The following is a 19,728-nucleotide window of genomic DNA, read 5'->3' on the forward strand; positions in this document are numbered from 1 at the left end:
AGTTAAAGGTGGTGTTGAGCTGGACTACATTTCCTTGAGGTGTAGTTGTACAGGTGTTCTTGATAAAGCAGCTTTATCAAGCCGGTGGAAAGTGTTGCATGAGGACATCTGTGGTGTGTAAAAAAAATAAAAAATAAAAACTACTCCACAGTGCTACTAGAGGTCAGGAGCTCCTTTATCGCAGCTGAAACAAGGCTGCTACCTGAAGGTACCACCGGGAAACAAGAGTGAAACAAAACTCCGGAGATTCAGAGTCAAAGCTGAACACAGAGATTTAGAAACAGAGCTGTAAAGGTCACATGGTCCTCTCACCTGTCCAGCTCCGCCTCCAGCTGGCAGTACGCAGCGTAGGCCACGATGTTCTCCTGTCCGCAGCGCTCTGTGGTGACCCCGCTGACGTAGAGCACAAAGTCGGACCCCTCCACTCCGGGGCCATCTGGGGGTCCCGAGGGGCCACATGACTTCCCAGACTCGCTGCACACCTTGCATTGCTGAGAGGGAAAAACACAGTGATGCACGTGTCTTTTATTCTGAAAAGCTGTACCTTCACATGTTGAGCAGTAACAGCAGACACACTATGATTACCTCCTGCCCAACGTCAACAATAACCTTAATGAGATTAACATTCTGTCTGTCTTCACCTCCTGTCCTCCTACCCCCCCCTTCCTTCTTTCTTTCTTTATCCCAGTCTTCCCCTCTTCCTCTTCCTCCTCCTCTTCACCCCGATACACCCTCTCAGGGCTGCTAGCATGTTATTACATGATCCATTATGTGTGTGTGTGTGCAGTGGCTCTTCCTCACCTGCAGGTGGTGCTGTGGTATGATGATGGGGCCGCAGCGGGTGACGTCTGCACAGGCGCCCTGGCAGTAGCGATGGGGGTCATCTCTCTTCCTCAGGTACTGGTTGGTCGCACATTGTCTGAAACGCAGATAACAGACAACGGCGTTACATTAACTCTTCGCCGAGGTTAGAAATGATGGAGGAACTAGAGGCGGGAAAATGATTCTGAACGTCCACCTTCCAACCCAGCAGCAAAGACTGAAGTTAAATCGACACTCTGGAGACCTTGTTTGAGGGTTTGGAACAGCATCCAGAGCTGAAACCAGACAACGAGCCTCACGCAGGAATATTTTAGTTTTCTAATTCTAAATCTCTGGACACTGTTCCGAGTCTGTACCTGAGAGAAAACTCTGGAAGATAAATGTAAGAAGATTTCCTGCATTTCTTAATGTGTTATCCTGACAGGTTCTGGCATGAGGCCCTTACCTGTAGTTTAACACTCTGTGGTGGTGGGAGGGGCCACTTACCTGCTGAGCAGCACAGGCCCCACCCTGCGCCTCACACTGAAGGCCCTCTGCAGGTAGTCGATGGCCTGAGGAAACAGCTTATCCTGAGGAGGGACACACACACAAACACAGAGAGTCAGTACAACTCCACATCAGTGGAACAGAAACAACAACACGTGTGACACACACAACATATAATGTACAGACATGTCAATGACAATAAAAACAAATAACAGTTATAGAGATGTACAAATGAAAAGAATAGATGTGTATGATATATGTCTCTGATTTATGTGTGTGTGTTTTACGAGGTTTAAATGTGATGGAGTCATCAGTCTTGTGAGAGGGTGAAAAGAAAAGTATAGAGGACATCAGTGATTATATAATAATATAATGTAATATACAGTAAATGTAATCATAGGAAGAATTTGATAATAATAAATAATAATAATTTATATGATATCCTGTCAATGTAAAAAAAAAAAATCTTACAACAAAAATGTAAATATGATATTATAAAGTGTAATATGAAAATAAAATAGTGCAGAATAATGTAATAATAGTGTGGTGGGGTTATGACAGAATAGTATTATTGTTATTATTAATTATTTATATAATACAATGATTCTAAACATGTTATGATAATATAATATACATTATTATATTACACACCAAGTGAAGTTGCCCAGGTGAGAGCTGAACTACAGCCACCAGGGCTGAACGTGAAGACTTTAGAAAACCCCGTCAAATGTCCAGAAACACAAAGTCCCTAAATACAGAGTTGGCTTTCAACTGCTGATTGTATTTGTTTTAATTTCTTTGTTCTTTCTGTGTTTTTTATTTTCTATTTCCAGAATTATCACAATTATGATTTTCTTAAGATTTCAGCTTTAAAGGTACTCTGTGGAGATTTTGGCCACCAGCAGCGCTATGGAGCAATGTCACAGGTCAGTGTTCCTCACCTTCACCAGTCTCCTCTTGTCTGCAGGAAGCCTGTGGAAAGAGAAAGCCAGCAAACATCACTTACACTTACGTCAGTCATACAACTGACGCCTGAGTCACAGAGAAACTAGAAAGTGTCAGCCTGCAGCTTTAAAGCTTGTTTTGTTGGGGGTTGTAGGACGGGTACTGGTTACTTACTGGTCAACGCTGTAGTCATAGATGATCTTTATCTTCAGCTGAAGGTCGTCAGGAGAGCTTCTCTTAGTCAGACGCTCAGGTTTCAGGTACACATGATGGACAACCTGAGAGCACCAGCAGAAACAATAAGAAAACAATATGGACAGACTGACATTTAGCACCCACAGTTCTCCAGGTTAATATGGACAAAATCTCTAACTGTGATTCATAACAAAATCAATATACTGTTCAATAAATCACAATATCCAAATGAGAATTTACATATAGTTAAATAATCAGATGAGAGTGGCTGTTTATGGCTAGTCCAATGCACCCAACAAATCAAGGTCAGTCATAAACATCCAATATTATGAATGTTATTTTAAGTTATTACAGATGTATCAGTGACAGGAAACTGCAGCACAGAGATGCCAAAATTATGTTTTTGTGGGGGTGTTAATATAAATCAGGTGGATAGCAAACCTTGAAAGATTAATAACTTCAAAGTTATTTAATCAGCATCAAAAATATTCAAACTTACTTTCATACTTAAACTTAAAATAAATATTTATTTTGCAAGTAATGCAGTAACAATGACAGCCTCGTTGTTGTACAGATAATATACAATAATAAAATTATAATAATAATAATAGTAAATAAAGTACATACAAGTTAAATTACAACAAACAGAAAGAGAGCGAGAAAGGAAAATAAAGTTACGAATTACTAATTTGCTCTTTTATTTTGAAGAAATCTCCCCGGAAGTGTTCTTTCCGCTGTTGCTAGGGGAACACAGGCTAAAGATGAACATTAAAAACTGACATAACTCCCCGCTTTCACAGCTGAACTGTGTTTGAAAGACCTTGTACATCCTAGTTAATGTCGGTAAACACAGTCAACACTGTCACTAACTAAGGGGCTTCGTGTTAGCCTGTTAGCTTACCCGCTAACAGCAAAGCAACTCCTTAAATGTCGGTTTAGACACACGCCGAGGTAGTTTTACTGTTGTTGTAACACGAAAACAAACACGTCACGTCTTGATATTAATTGGCTGAAGTGAGTGTCAAGCAACAGTTTTTAAACACACAATATAACTGAACAGATACGTTAATTACCCACTACAGCTAGCATGCTAGCTAGCTTAGCTTGGTATAAACCCAGCAGAACGAGCCGCGGCTCACCTCATCGGGAGGGGGAGCTCGGTGTTTGCAGGTCCCATGGCAGCTCACTAATACAGCCAGGAGGGAGAGGACGAAGACAGGGCCGAGGAGGAACCAGGACACGGACGGCTTGCCATCCCCGCTCAGCCTCGGCTCCATCCTCCGTACAGCCCGACAGGCGGGGCTCGGCAGCCCGCAGTCAACAGAGCCTCCGCCGGTCCGGTCCCCTTGGTGCTCGTTTCATTCATCGCTCGCGGGGTGAATCAGAACATTTTAGCATCCCGCAAATACGACCGACGTTCGTTCAGACCACAAGAGAAGAGACAACACCGGCCGGTGACAGGTAAGATGTACGGCTCACAGCTGCGGCCAGTCCCGGGTTGATTCTCCGTGTCAGCTGCAAGGAGAGCTCCGGCACCCCGAAGATCGTCTGTGATGAGGATGAGTCACTCTTGTACGGATCTATTGTAGCGAAGAGGCACAGCGCTCCAAAGATCGTCTGTTAACAAGATGACTCACTCAGAACCTCTGAGCACGGCTGGATAAACTTCAGGGCAAAACATTTGAGCACAGATTTATTTGGGAATATGCACCGTGTTCATGTTGACACAAGGGGGCGTGTTTATGCCCTCATTTCAGTTCACAGCCTGCTTTGCTTGAGTGGTGTATACGTAATAATTATGGAGTCACAGGAGTGCCATAAAAAAGAATAAATCTGTAAAAGAATAAGAAAATAAATGTTATATTATAATGAAATATAAACAGGAGAATAAATAAGTAAATAATATGTTGAAATATAAAGAGAAATAAATAAAACAATTAAAAAAAAAAAAAAGCTGTTGGGGCGCCTCGTGGCTCACCTGGTAGAGTGCATACCACATGGACTAACTGCAGCGGCCATGGGTTCGAATCATTTGCTGCATGACATCCCCTCACTCTCTCTCCCCTGACTTTCCTTTCTACCTCTCACTGTACTTTCAAATAAAGGCAAAAATGCCCCCATGTTTCTTTAGCTTTTTCTATTCAAAGGAGAGCATCTTTTTATTCTTTTATTAATTCCTGTTTATGTTTCCACATTTATTTTCGTATTCATTTACAGATTTATTCTTTTTTTTTATAGCACTCCTAAGACTCTGCGCCCTGGAAGATGATCAATCTGTCAGATTTGAGAAATGTATTTACTATACAGATAGGACAGCTAAAATAACCAGAACATGGAAAATGGAGAGTTTGGTATCAACCTCAACATCCCCATTTGAAGTCCGTATTAATAATAGAACAGGAGCCCCTGCAGGTGAAATTGGTCGCTGTTCTAATTGTTTACACCTGATTGTTGTATGATTCGTGTAGCTGCTTAAATTTAGCAGCTTAGTCAAGTAAAGTTAATTTATTTTGACTAATTTTATTTATAAAGTCATTTGAGACTCATATGAAAGGAACTCAGAGCAGGAGTTGAAGCTGCTGCTTGATTTCACTAATACATCTGTGAGCAGTAAATAGACCCTGTTCATACACTGTTTTATTATGAAGCCCATGTTGTTTCCTGTTCTGTCTTCAGGCTGGTTTGTGTCTGATGTTCCCACATTCTGTGACAGCCAGCCTCCATAAACTGATTGAGCTGATCAGGAACTTCAGAGAGAGGAGTTAAATGTGATTAGCTTTACAGGCTCCAGCTTAAGTGAATATTGAACTGGTCTCTGATGTCTGAGTGACCAATGAAAGCCTCCTCTCAGTTTGTCTGATCACTTTCATCCTTATTTTCCTCCTTCTGCCCATGATTCTGGTCATGAAGTGCAAATTCCAAATTATTATTTTTGTTGTTGTTGAGTTGGTGAGAATCCAGTTTAAAGTTGCTGAGTCACGTGAAGCCCCGTGTCCTGCACTGTAAAAAAAATCCTAATTTTACAGATAACAACTGAAAATCTTTACAGTATTTTTTTCTGTTTTTTAAAATTGTGAACAAAAGTCTTTAAAATGACAGAAATCATCTGTGAATTAACAGCCAAACTTGTATTTTAAGCATTATGCCAATAATAATGAATTACAATTATTTCCCATTTCTGTAAAGAAAAATTACTGTATTATTTATACAGTATTTTTTCTGCTTTCTTAAATTACAAACAAATCTATGTAAAATGACAGTAATTATCTGTAATTAAAAATGTAGCTTGTTAATATAAAGGTTAATGTCCATACGAACAGTTTAAAGCTCTTCTCTGTGATTTCAGGGTAAATCTTATTAGTTTTACATTTATGTGACTTCTACATTCAAACTTTGTGATTCTGGATGAAATGTAACAAACTTTTTTTCATCACATCAAACTTCAAACTTCAAACAAAAAAGTTTGAAGTACTGGAATGTATCCCAGCATGCACTGGGAGGAAAGCAGGAATTCTGTATACTGTACCGTGTGTGTGTGCATGTGTGCGTTTGTGTGTCAAGTGGCAAACTGTCGTGACGTCAAACCCATTGGCTGAGCAACAGCTTCCAGTCGACCCATCAGACTGTTGCACCGTCCTCACTGAGCTATGAAGGATTATTTTACATCTCTACTATAATTTATACTTGTTACTAAATAAGATTTATCCACCTCTTTATGATGCAACTTGTCTCGTGACAGTGAAGTTAACTACAGGTTTTAACATTACTTTACAAACTTAAAGATTTAATGTTGACACAAATACTGTTGAAGTTTGAGATGATTTAATGTTTTACAGTATTTTTTACTTTGTCTTCCAAAACAAAAGGTTTCCTTTACAATATTAAGCTTGTGTTAATATTTAATTGACTGACACTTAATTTTATTATTAGGAAAAAGTTTCTCTGCAGAAACTTTAGTGGCGTCACTTTATTGAAGGAGTTTGATCATAATCATTTAGGAAAAATCTGTAAAATCAGTTTTTGTCGGTAGAAAAATTAATGAACCTTTCTGTAAATGTATTGTTTTTACACTATTTGAATTAGGATGTTTTACTTTAATTTTTGTTTTTGTTTGGCAGCTGCTGCTGCCGATCATTTGACTGTTCTTTTACGATTTTCTTTTTTTTTACAGTGTGCTGAAATCTGACTGACAGGAAATTAAACAGCAGTTTACAGGAGATTAGAAGGGACCTCCACAGATTTCCTGCTTACCAGGTGTTTCCAGGTGTTGTAGGGAGGTTCAGGTGCATCATGGGTAATAAAAATATGACATCTCTAATTCGGCTGCTCCGACTCTGGTCTTTTATTTTAAACCATCTTTCTGTGAGTCCTAATTTCCAGGTAAGCATCAAAGTAAAATCTGACTTCAGTCTTGTTTCCTCTTCTGCTGCTTTGTGACCATGAGTCGACCATGAGCCATTAAACCACTGAAGAAGAAGAAGATCCAGTCAAAGCTCAGACGATGAAACCATGTGAAGAACATTATGGAAAAAGTGAAAATATGTAACAATAGATGGAAATGTGTTTATAGACAGAATCCATACTCAGTAATTAATTACAGAAAACAAACTTTATTACAAAGCAACATCATTTGGAGACTGTAGTGACTTTGAGTATTTGTGTTTCATGTTGATAGAAAAGTCTTTTTAGTGGCTGAATTTACAAATGATCTGGACACTGGAAGATTTCTTACATCTCAGAAATAACAAAAACATCACACATAATTCTGTAGCCTGTAATTAATAATCAGATATATAATTAAATCTTTGGCAGAGGTTTGTGATTGAAAGTGGAAAATCAGACCAATTCTTCACTGTAATTTGTTTTTTTAATCGGATACAACCACCGTCCACAGGCAGACAGTTCATACAGGAAGGTTAAAGTAACAATAATCACAGTCACAACAAAACAAAATGGAGACCAGCTCCGACAAAATGAAACGTTTCCACACAACAACAGTGTGAGTGTTCGTCTGTACCAGCAGAGCTACGACTAGGAGAAGATCACAGGTGAGTCCACCAGTCACTTCTGTCCTTTCTGGACTTCAGGTGAAGAGTCCAGGACGTCCCAAAGAGAGAACATCCATCGTACTGTGAGTCTTTTCAGTCGTTTCAGACTTTACCTCTTCCTGTCAGCGGCAGGTCGGTCCACACTGAAACATCTCAGCAGCTGCTGGATGACGGTGATGAAATGTGGTTCGGACGTTCATGTTCCCCTCAGGCTGAACTGTGATAACTTCACTGACCCTCTGACTTTTCCTCGAGTGCCATCATCGAGTCAAAGTTTGAGAATGTTAGCATCGCCGCTGCGCCTGAATGCAGAAGCCAGGTTCCTCAGAGAAACCAGGTTATACAGGTAATGACAGAACATGTTTAAATGCATGGTAGTCTCACACAGTCAGACCTCTCTCCACAGAGCTGTGTTAGCACTGGAGAATGCTCTGCACCCATTAGCATTCTGCTATAGGGTTAAAAACACTTTGGTTTGTTTGTATTTCTGGTGCCGCTGCAAAATACTGTCGGAGGGAAACTTGTTTTGTAGGAACGTTAACACGTAGGGACACGAAAAACGTCATTAAAATGGCAGATTCCTATGAGCTGATTGTACAATTCAGATCTTCATCAAAACTGGCCATTTTCAGCGTGCAGGCTGAAGCTCTGAGGTTGTTGCTGTTCTCTGTAGCGAAGAGGATTTAGAAAACGGTGACACGCAGGGGAAGAGGAACAGGAGGAGAATGCCGCCTGAAACAGGCGCAAGTTTGCAGGTTTATACCCACAGCGTATATCCGGTGAGTCAGACCTCGTTATATCCTGGTTAATCAGGTGTCTGCATTAGAAATCATCTTACAGGAGAAAGGAATCATAACCTGGTTACTCAAAATGTTTCTCTGGAGAGTTGAGGATCATAACTGCTGAGAAATGTGATCACTGGCGTCAAACATCATATTCTGGAGACGTGCTTTTCCCTTTATTCTGTTTATTGTCCTGAAGCTGGGAAAACAACAAAACTGCTGAGGTGTAGAAATCAGAAATCTGGTGAATAACCAGACTAAAAGTCGACATGCTAACAGCTGTAAGACCATACTTACACTAAGTTGTGCTTTGAGCTGAATGCTAACAGGTTACAATCAATGACAATGCTAAAATATCAATGTTGACCCTGTTCAACATCTTAGTTTAGCTGATGGGAGTGTCATCAGTTCTGCAGTTAGAGTTTTTAACCAAATGATGGCGCTAGAGGAAAAGTCACAATCCATCTAACAGTTGTGATATTTCAGTCTGGACCTAAAATATAAAGCTGCTGGTGGCGCCAGAGGAGAAGTCAGAGGACGAACAAAGTCAGTAGAATTTATCCTCTGAGGAAAACGAATGTTTGTGCAAAGTTTTATGGAAATCCATCTGATGGTTGTTGTTGATATTTGAGTCTGGACCGAAGTGATGGAAGTATCGACAATTCCCCCCCTACAGCCGGACCTCCACCATGACACCACCATGATTTTAAAGACTCATGTAAATTACTACAGAATCAGTTTTTAGTTACTTCTCAGTCCCTTCACTATCGGCTGCTTCAGGCCAGTTACAGTAACAGGTCACAACCGGTACCAGTGTGAACCGGAGAATCATGGGATACCTCTGTACCGTCTCTCTGTGGCTTAGGAACCTGGAGGGAGGAAGAGGAGGAGGGTGAGGAAGCAGCAGTGGAGGAGGAATGAACCTGGTCATTGTCTGGTTTCTCAGAGTTCTTTGCTCTTTCTTCGTCCTCCGGTCTGCCAACTTCTGGTCTCAGTTCCTGGTCCTGGTCCTGGTCCTGGTCCTGCTCCTGCTCCTGCTCCTGCTGCAGGACGTTGAAGCGCTCCACCACACAGTGAGCCGTCAGTCTGGCCTCCGGGTCGTGATCCCAGCACTCAGTGATGGTGGAGCAGAAGACGCTCATCCCCTGGAGGACAGAGGACCGGAGTTAGACAAGATGTTAAAACAGCCAGTGTCCAGTGGAGCCCCAGAGTGATCAATATTAAACAAAAAAATAAGTAATAATGAAATAAATATTCACATTACTAAACTGCAGTCTGTGCTGGTACCTTTACTTTTTACATTATACACAAATAACAAAGTTCTTCCTCATCAATACTTCAGTGTCAATCTCTACGCAGATGACAACGTTTTATTTGCCTGAGGCTTCACTTCAAACCAGGCTCTAACTCATCTCCAGTCTGGGCCCCAACAACATGATTTCCAGAGGAAACAAATGCCCTTCAATGGATCAATCAGTTGGGAATTGGTGATCGATTGGGAGCATGTGATTGGCTCAAAAGTGAGAGGGTGGTGACTATACCACTGTCCTGAGAAGTAAATTCATGAAATAAAAACTAGAAAACAATGAAATATCAATCCATAATAATGAGATGTTTTAATTACTTCTTCAATTATTTAATAATTTATTGGTTTATTTATAGATTTTACACAATTTATTTATTGATGATTTAATGTAAAACTTTTTAATGTACTTAACACGAAACATGTGGGGGTATCAGAGCGGAGAGAGAGATGACATCGTCCTGAAATGCATTATGGGTAAGAATCTCTGACTTGGGGTCAGTTCCTCTGTGTGTTTGGAAAGAAAGCAGCTGTTTGTGTGTCTGACCTGATGCTGCGTCCAGGCTGAGGGGATGTCAGGACGTCCTCTGTCCCTCAGCACCAGGTCTCTCATACTGTCCACACAGGGCTGCTCACACACCTTAGAGCCAAACGCCGGCTCGTAGCTCTCCACCTCTGCACCAGCACACACACACGCACACACATTATGTTCACACACACACACACACACACACACATCAGCATGAGTCCTGCTGCCTTCAGGTGCTGCAGAGATTTAATCTTTTTTCCACACAGCCAGAAGAATCAGTCAGATTCAGACTGATGCTTCAATCTAATTAAAAGTTTATGTCCTAATCCGAACATATCTAACATATCTACTGGCTGGAGAGTGATTCATCAAAATGTTGTATTTCATTTTAGCCATTATTTCCTTGTTGCTGTGCGTTGACGTCAAGTATTCAGTTGCTGATGAAGTGATGATCAGACTGATGTTGGAGAAACAAATACCAACAACTCACTTTGTGCTGCTTCATCTGATTGAAGCTCACACCTGAGCGCCATGCACTATAAACTGGGTCATGAAAATATTGCTCAGAAACAACAAAAAGGTTCTTACCTCCGATTGCGTGGCAGCGGGAGGCCATTTCCCAGAGGACCAGAGCCATGGAGTAAACGTCCATCTGTTTAAAGGCCTCGAGGTCCTCCAGGTTCACCCTGGACTCTAGTACCTCGGGAGCCATGTAGCGAGCTGTCCCCACCTGGACGGGATGATACAGGTGAGTCCAATCAAATGACAACCTGAACATCACGAAGAAACAGACCAACTAAACCTGAGCAGCTTACCTGTCCACTGTTGGCGTAGTCATCGACAGTGAGCGAGAGGTCCAATCTCAAGGCCAGACCAAAGTCACATAGAGCGCACTCCTTCCTGCTCTTCACCACGATGTTACTGCTCTTCAGGTCCCGATGGGCGACTGGCACCTACAGCAACACAGGCAACCGGCCACGAGCACCGTCAATAAGCTCCACAGCTCACCATGAAACAGGCGAGATATAAGTGAATAAATAAAATGTAGACGTGCTGAAAAAAGGTCAGCAAAACCCAGATTTCCAGAGACTGTCGCCTGGATTTACCTTTGGTATCCCGCTGGGTGTCGTGTCACTGTGGAGATGAGCTAACCCTTTAGCGATGCTACCTGCCATGACAACAAGCTCCTCCCAGCTCAGGATGTTTGCCGTGAGGAAGTCCTGCAGGTTGCCGAGGCTGTGATAGGCCAAGACCAGCCAGTACTTCCTGAGAGTGTGACCGGGCGGACCCCTCTCTTCAGCCGCCAGGAACTGCACCACGTTGTCGTGCTCCAGTTTGGGGTCGGAAAAGATGGAGCATTCGTTTCTCCACGAGGCGTACTCCACAGCGGGAAACACCTTCACTGCCACGGTTTCATAGCTGTTAACCCCGCCCTTCTCGCCCTGCAGCAGGCGCGCCCTCCACACTTCAGCGAAGCGCCCCTTCCCCACCAGGGCCTCCAGTTTGATGGGCAGCGGTTCGGCCAATTGGCCTTGCCAATCTGTGATGTCATTGTTGAGAGATGACACCTTGGCATTAGACTCCTCCAGCTGAGATCCAGGAGCCATCACACCTCCTCCTCCTCTGGCCTCCGACCCCCGGCCTCCACATGGCAGGTCCAAAGCCTGGTAGAGCTCTGGGGTGCGTTTGGTGGGCCAGTCGGGGCGTGCAGGAGGGCCAGGTTTGTCAGGGCGGTGTGTGCGGTAGAAATAGAAGGCGGCGGTGGCAACTATGGCAACAAGGAGAGGAGGCACCAAACTAACCACGACCACCGGGATCACGTCTTTACTCTGCAGCTTGAAGAACCCTGAAGCAACGGGGAGAGAATACTGTAATCTATTCATCCGTCCATTCAGCCATCCATCTATTGACTCATCCATCCATCCATCCATCACCCCCCCTCACCGTTGGCTCCCTTGTTGAAGATCAGTTTGTCGTTACATTCGTGTTCTCCCTGGCAGCCACAGACCATCATGGCTCCGTCCTCTGCCGGCTGTGGGACCATGTGACACTCTCTGGAGGTGAAGTTGAGCAGCAGGCCGGGGTCGACGCCCTCTAGTGGCAGAGCGGGATGATGACACATCGTGTGCACCGTCATTGTGTCGTTGGTCTTCCTCCTGAGGAGCAGAGGAAAGTACAAACACATAAAACAACATGCATGACTTTAAAGAGGCTATTTGGGGGGGGAGGGGGACTTCTTCAGGTGGGGCTCGACACTACAGTGACGAGGCTGGAGCTAGCCAGTTAGCATGCTAATTCAGTATATGAAAAGCAGTGATAGAAATAGAAGAAAAATAAGAGTTAAAATTGGTGGTAAAAAGAGGCTCTGAGCCTCTCTTCTGATTGGCTGACTGATTTCTGACTGATCCAATAAAAATACAGCAGATTTCAGGTAAAAACACTCAGAGAAACCAAATCCTGCCAGGTTTGGATGGTGGGTCCAGGTGGGCGGGGCTTGGTGACTGCTTTGTTGTGACATCACAAAGTTACAGAACTCAGGGGCCAGTTGTACAAAACATCTTAAATTAAGATTTTCCCTCAAGTCTGAGGCGAGGTTTCCTTCAAATAAAAACAGTTGCAAGTGGAAAACTTAAGTGGAAAATTTTTCTGTGGACTGAGGCTTTGATACTTTCACAGTATTAATATAGAAGCTAGAGCTGATCTATAATCACACTACACATGGACACAGACCTTTACACTGGAGGAGCTTTAAGATGAAGGTTGTGCAGCTCAGAGAGGAAGATTTGTGAATATGATTCAAACATCTTCTTGTTGAGTGAACTCTCAGCACAGTCAGTCTGAGCAGCTCGATCCCTGTCAACTTTGACCTGAATAAACGTCTGTTTCCCTCCCTCTCCTCTCCTCTCCGTCACTTCTCCCTTATCACTGGTTTCCTGCAGAAAGCTGGGAGGGTTGGACCAGCTGACGTGAACAGGAAATGAGAGGGGTGCAGCAAGGGGGTGGGGGTCCCAGCCTAGCACTATTATCCAAACAAAAGACACGAATCAGCACAAACTTTCTGCTCCTGGAGGAGGCGACGGCGGTGGAGTGGGTGAGGGTCATCACGCTTCAGCTCTGACGGGAAAAACAAGCCAGAAGAAAAATGTTTGTCTGTTTCTGACACAGTGGCGAGTCGAGAGAAACCACCTCAGGAGGTTTCATTATGCTGACAACAACATATTGAAGCAGCTTAGCTGTACTGTGGTGGACTGGCTCATGGGAAACCAGTGCCTGTCAATACTCCCACATTTTTATGGCACGCTACAGACAGGACATGTTGTTTTTTCTTGGTCTTTAACAAGAACAAGACCAGGACAGAGTGGATGACACACTCAGTCACTAAGTCAAACAAAGACAGGAGGACGAATCAAAACACAAAGACTTCAGGGACACAGGAGAACGTCACTATGGCGATGGTTTCTCTTTAGCATGAGAAACTTTCCTCATTATCTCTACAAACCAAATGATTCAGTTTGAACAAGGAGCTTGAAGGAAAGGTGACGGAGTCTGTGCACATCAGTCAGCCAAACTCAAACTGCTTCCTCCCCACACCAGGATCAGGAGCCACGAGAGCTTTTACTAAGGAGCTAAAGACCAAAGGTCGTCTGAGCAGCAGGTTATTGTGACATCATAGTTAGGTTTTGTTGCTAGGCGACATCTAGTGGTCGTAATAATGATGACAGGAGCGAAGGGGAAAGTGTCGGTGACGTAGTATAAAGAGAGACAAAGTCCACGTCAGGAGGAGGAGGTGGTGGACGGATGAATGTGACACAGGAGAGCCGTGTGTTCGATTCCCATATGAAACCAGCTGTTTATGTTGTAACCATGACAACAAAGATCATCTAACGTTGAGGTAATTACTTATTTTAACCCAAACCACCAACCTTTACTAAACCTAACCAAGCCGTGACCGTTACTATAGTAACCATGGCGACGAGGCTACGTACGCTGCTCTCACCACAGTCCGTTTATTTATTATTGTAACCTTGACAACCAAGGTCCGACACGCTTGGGGTGCCTAGGGGCGCTATTTCAGGAGACACTGCTGTGGGTCGCATCAGAGGGTCAATGGTTGTTCAGGTTCACATGGAAAACCGACGCCGACTGGTTGTTTACACCGCACCACAGCTTCCACACCAACACAAACAAACACAAACAAACACAAACAAACACAAACAAACAAACACAAACAAACACAACAGAGTTGCTGCACAAAACATGTCGGCTCTTACTTACGTCTTGTTTCTCTAAAAGAAACTAGAATTACCGCCTCACGGTTGTACGCCTCCGCCAAAACACCTTTTGTGTTCTCGAGGTATCACATTCACAAGGCCAGAACCACATTTTGCGAGGTCACCCTGACCTCGTCTTTGACCTTTAGGCACCAAATTCTAATCAGTTCCTCTTTCAGTCCTAGTGAATGTTTGTGCCAAATTTGAAGAAGGTCCATCCAGGTGTTACTGAGATTCAGGCAGACAATCTGAAAACAAAATGGCTCCTGCTCTGACCGTCGTCAGCGCTGAGGAATAAAAACAAGAATAAACCTGTCTGAGCACTGGTCATGTTTTAAATCAGATGGGATCCAGCTCTTGCTCCCTCATGGTCTGAATGCTCCTACTGAAAGTCACATCCGCCACATGAAGGTAACATAACTTCAGGGTCCACTCACCATATGGCGATGCAGATCTCCTCGATGACGGTGCAGAAGGACGACAGGGTGCAGTTACTCATGCAGACGCTGTCTTTACACACCGGACTGGACACCTCACACCACTTACACAGGTTGAAGCTCAGGTGGCTGAAAGACTGGACGACACCTGGAAGACCTGCAGGGTGAAAGAGAGGAAGGTGAGGTCAGACATGGTGGATAAGAAACTGTAGAACAGGTTACTGCAGCCGTGTCCCTTACGAGTAAGATGTTACTTCCTGCTCGGGCTGTGGACATTATGCATTGTGTGTTTTGTATTACCACTTGAGTCCAGTATGTGGCGCTAGAGAACACGCACCAAACGTACATGATGTTCCTGTATATCAGTATAACCAGATGAAAACGTGATGTAAAACAAATGATGATCTTAACTCAAGTGCTACTTCCTGTTTTCAGTTAGCGCTCTGGCTATGATGTCATATTACCATGTAGATGTCATCAGTGTGAGACCGTCATCACACGTTACGTTCGGAGCAAATCAGACAATGTATGTTTGGGTTATAACAACTTTTGTAGCGAAACATCGAAAGTCGCCGTGACGCCACAGTCACGCCTTTCAACGGAAACTCACAGTTTTCACACTGAAGCATCATCAAGGTAAAAATCACTTTCTGACCAAGTTTGAAGTGGGTGTGGTCAACCTGCCAGGAGGAACGTGTAAAACAAATCATTTCCTGCCGCCATTAGCTGCCACTATAATTATACCTGAATATTCTTATATATGTGTGCGTGTGTCTGTGTGTGTGTTTGTGTGTGTGTGTGTGTATGTGTGTGTGTGTGTGTGTATACGTGCTGCTGGGGTAAGACATCTGCTCTGCCACGTTCAGCCTCACATGAGATGACCATGCAGCAGGAAGTGGGTGTGTCCCTCTGAAGCTCATTAGCCAAAACTGTTAGCGTGCAGCTAACTGTACTGCAGCACACAACACAACCCAGCTCTCTGTTACTGTGTGTGTTGTTGTGTACTTTACTATTTGTGTTTCAGCTTTATGTGTGTGTGTGTGATGCTCGGCCACATCACAGCAACTCCAGTGATCATACCCAGATGACAAACACACACACACACAAACAGACACACACACTCAGAAACCCCTGTTGTATATCTGCATAAACAAGCATTGAAATACACAATAACACATGAGTATATATACTTTACACACACATACAGGGTTGTACACATAAACACAACACTTCATTAAGTGTCACACACACACACACACACACACACACACACACACACACACACACACACACACACACACACACACAGCAGGAGTTGATCCAGATGTCTCAGAGCTGAAGACAAAGGAAGAAAACTGAAAGAGCTGGAGAAGCAAAACGCTCAGTGTAATTAAAATCAGCAGTGTGTGTGTGTGTGTGTGTGTGTGTGTGTGTGTGTGTGTGTGTGTGTGTGAGAGAGCGAGAGAAAGAGACAATAGAGTCTCTACATGTGTGTAACAGTTGTGTATGTTTTTGTGTGAAGCTGGCAGTGAGTCTGTTTAGAGCAGTGTGCGTGTGTGTGTGTGTGTGTGTTTCTCCAGGAATAAATTGAAGCCAGAAGTGATCTACTTTCAGAGCCAAGTTAGTATCCAACACTCCACCCTCAAAGGCTCATGGGAAATTGAAACACTCCATGCTGCTCGGAGGAGGAGGCCCTCGCTATGAGAAACACACACATACATACATACATATACACACACATATACACACATATACACATACACGCACACACACGCGCGCGCGCACACACACACACACACACACACACACACACACATACACACACACACACATATATGAAGCTTCGTCCAGCTCCTGTCAGAAAACATGTTTCCTGTGAGTGTCACATGATCAGACTGACACTGTTTAATATGAAGCTACAGGAAGTTGTTTTATCTGATGTCCATCGGAGCAGAACTCAGAGAATCCTTTTCTCCTTTCACACTGGACAAACAAACCTGCTAACACACACTCACACATGCTAACACACACTCACACATGCTAACACACACTCACACATGCTAACACACACTCACACACGCTAACACACACTCACACACTCACACACGCTAACACACGCTAACACACACGCACACATGCTAACACACACTCACACATGCTAACACACACTCACACACGCTCACACACGCTAACACACGCTCACACACGCTCACGTTAACACACACACACACGCTCACACACGCTCACGTTAACACACACTCACACACGCTCACACACGCTAACACACACTCACACACGCTCACACACGCTCACGTTAACTCACACACACTCACACACGCTCACACACACTCACACACGCTCACACACACTCACACACGCTCACACACGCTATCGTTAACACACACTCACACACACACACTCACACACGCTAACATCCGGCTTTTGTCATCAGTGTGAACAGGAACAATCAGTGTTCCCGGGTCACGTGACTCTGCAGTAGTCTCAGGTGTTGATCAGCTCCAGCTCCGATAAACGGTGATGTAAACATGTGTCCCGGATGAACACGCGGAGTTTAGCCCCTTCTCCGACCCTGTAAACACACCTGTCACCCGTGATGTCACGTGAGTCGTCGAGGCTTTGAAGTGTGTGTCGAGTGCAGCTGCGCATTTCCGGTGAAGCGCGTACCGATCCAATGCGTGTATCATTTTAGACGTATGACGTAACTGATGACGTGAAGCCGCGCCCCTCGTCTGTACCACCTGACTGTTCACACTCATAAGAGTAAATTCTCAAATAATAAATCATTCTTTCCCGCTTTCATCATTGAAATTGAAATATATATATCATCCATATCCACAGGAACAAATAGAAAAGCAATTAAGACATGTAATGTTTCTTCACATGTAAACTGTTCCCGACATTTTCAATAAAAAAACAAAAATCAAGCTGTTTTTGGTGGCGATTTGAATTTTGGAGCAACTGCGACATGAGACCTCTGAGAGAAATGATATCTCATAGTTTTAGGTTAATAACACTGATTGACAGTGACTGGTTGTATTTGCAATGGAAGGAAAACTAAAACTTCTCCAGTTTGACGACACTTTGATCTTATTTCTCCCAATGAAGCACGAACATAACAGAGGGAATTTATTATAGATGCTTTAAGTTTATTGAAATATATTTTTTCAATGACATATGTTGATTCTTTTTACAATAATTACAATAAAGGTCTGATTAGAATAGAGATACAATCATGGTTTTCCTTGTACTGATAGTTTGAAATGTTTATATTTTCCTATTTTACATTCTAGCCAGTAGATGTCTCCATTTTGTTTTCAGGTTTTCCATCCGTCCCTCCCATTCTTGCTGACACGATGTCTTGGTGACACCTTCAGGGAACTTTAAAAACGTTCAGTTGGACTCAAGGATGAACTGACTAGACATTGGTGGTCAAAGGTCAAAGGTCAAAGTCAGTGTGACCTAACATAAAACCTCTTAGCCATAACTCAAGGTTAGGGTTAACGCTAAACTTAACCCAAGAAATTATGACAAAATTTCATACAAATGGTTCATATTTCATATGACTGTGGATAAACGGACACTCGCCAAAGTGGTGAGGTCATACAACTGTGTACAAAGGGAGAAATGAATCCATCAATTCAAAATGACCTGCAGCTGATTCAGCATATTTAATTATCCAAAATGTGAACAAATAAAAGGTGGAAAAAAAGAAAGTGAGCTGCAGACCACATTATATCTGACTGAATCTACGGCAAACCCAAGGACTCATTATATCATATGCATCTTATACAAGTGGGTGACAAAGGTTAGGTGGATCTGGATCTGGATCTGGCAGAACTGGTCACCATGGGATTTAATTTAACTCACCTCTGTCAGAGTTTAAACTGAGACATGATTCACACGCAGTAAGTTAGCAACCAAGCTAAGCTAGCCCTGTCCCTCCTCAGTGACTCTGTATCCACTGAAGACATGAACAGTCATGAGAACTAATGTCTGTCCAGTCCAGGTCACAGGTCACAGGTCACAGGTCACTGCTCCAACCAGATACTGAGGCACACACAGGGATTCTGCTGGACCACGTTCTGGAGCGACTGAGTCTTAACAGCAGAGCACATCCTCAGCTGCACTAATGATGATGAATGTGTGTGTTTGTGTGTGTGTGAGGAGTCATCAGGCCATCTCCACGTCACCTCTCTGTCCTCATTAGCACAAATGAAGCACAAACACACAAACACACACTTTCTTTCAGTGCCAGTCTCTCTCCTCTCCAACATCTTAAGACAACGGCAAGACGCCAGTGTATCTGTGTGGTGTGTGTGTGTGTGTGTGTGTGTGTGTGTGTGTGTGTGTGTGTGTGCGCGCGTGGGCTATTCATAAGACGTTTCAGATACACTCGCTCTTTGTTAGATGTGATATAATAGGAAGCTTTTTCCTCTCAGTCAGTTCAGCTCACTCCTCTTTAAAATCACTCTTCACTAGAACAGGAAGAACACGTCATTCGAACCTGTTAGCTTAGATTAGCGTCTGTTGTTGTTATATTATTATATTATTATATTATATTATTATATATTTGTAGCAGGTCAATTCATTTTATCAGATGTATTCCCACCCAGCTGCTTGTGATTAAGGTTGAATTTATATGAAGTGACCTTGGCTTTATGTTTACCTTGTTTATCATCTTAGCTTAGCATGTTAGCATGTGAACATTTTCTAATTAGAAGTGAACACAATCGTGGTAGTAGTAGAGATAATAGAGTTATTATGGTTCATCCTGAGGGGAACATGAACATGAACATCTGTACAAAGTTTCACGACAATCCATCCAACCATGGGTAGAGATTACAGGGGGAACAGGGGGTCTGGACCCCCCCCCCCCCCCCCCCCCCCCC

General features: G+C 43.3%; 2 protein-coding genes across 2 annotated transcripts in view; both read right to left on the bottom strand.

Moving 5' to 3' along the window:
* The window catches only part of lmln (leishmanolysin-like (metallopeptidase M8 family)), a 14,321-nt gene extending 10,285 nt beyond the window's left edge, over positions 1-4,036 (bottom strand). Inside the window, exons 1-6 of the mRNA XM_023393480.2 lie at positions 3,588-4,036; positions 2,428-2,531; positions 2,250-2,280; positions 1,309-1,391; positions 802-919; positions 313-491 (exon numbers count right to left, since the gene is read on the bottom strand). Of these exons, the coding sequence (XP_023249248.1) occupies positions 313-491; positions 802-919; positions 1,309-1,391; positions 2,250-2,280; positions 2,428-2,531; positions 3,588-3,725 (653 nt within the window). The 5' untranslated portion in view covers positions 3,726-4,036. The remainder of the gene's footprint in view (positions 1-312; positions 492-801; positions 920-1,308; positions 1,392-2,249; positions 2,281-2,427; positions 2,532-3,587) is intronic.
* A 3,002-nt stretch (positions 4,037-7,038) lies between these two features.
* The window catches only part of tgfbr2l (transforming growth factor beta receptor-like), a 16,152-nt gene continuing 3,462 nt past the window's right edge, over positions 7,039-19,728 (bottom strand). The window contains exons 2-8 of the mRNA XM_023393481.2: positions 14,819-14,975; positions 12,055-12,266; positions 11,217-11,956; positions 10,926-11,063; positions 10,699-10,840; positions 10,129-10,256; positions 7,039-9,423 (exon numbers count right to left, since the gene is read on the bottom strand). Coding sequence (XP_023249249.1) covers positions 9,064-9,423; positions 10,129-10,256; positions 10,699-10,840; positions 10,926-11,063; positions 11,217-11,956; positions 12,055-12,266; positions 14,819-14,975 — 1,877 coding nt within the window. The 3' untranslated portion in view covers positions 7,039-9,063. The remainder of the gene's footprint in view (positions 9,424-10,128; positions 10,257-10,698; positions 10,841-10,925; positions 11,064-11,216; positions 11,957-12,054; positions 12,267-14,818; positions 14,976-19,728) is intronic.

Source organism: Seriola lalandi, unplaced genomic scaffold (genome assembly GCF_002814215.2).
Source record: "Seriola lalandi dorsalis isolate HSWRI2012SDOR001 ecotype SW California unplaced genomic scaffold, Sedor1 jcf7180002054936, whole genome shotgun sequence".
In the NCBI taxonomy this organism is placed as follows: domain Eukaryota; kingdom Metazoa; phylum Chordata; class Actinopteri; order Carangiformes; family Carangidae; genus Seriola; species Seriola lalandi.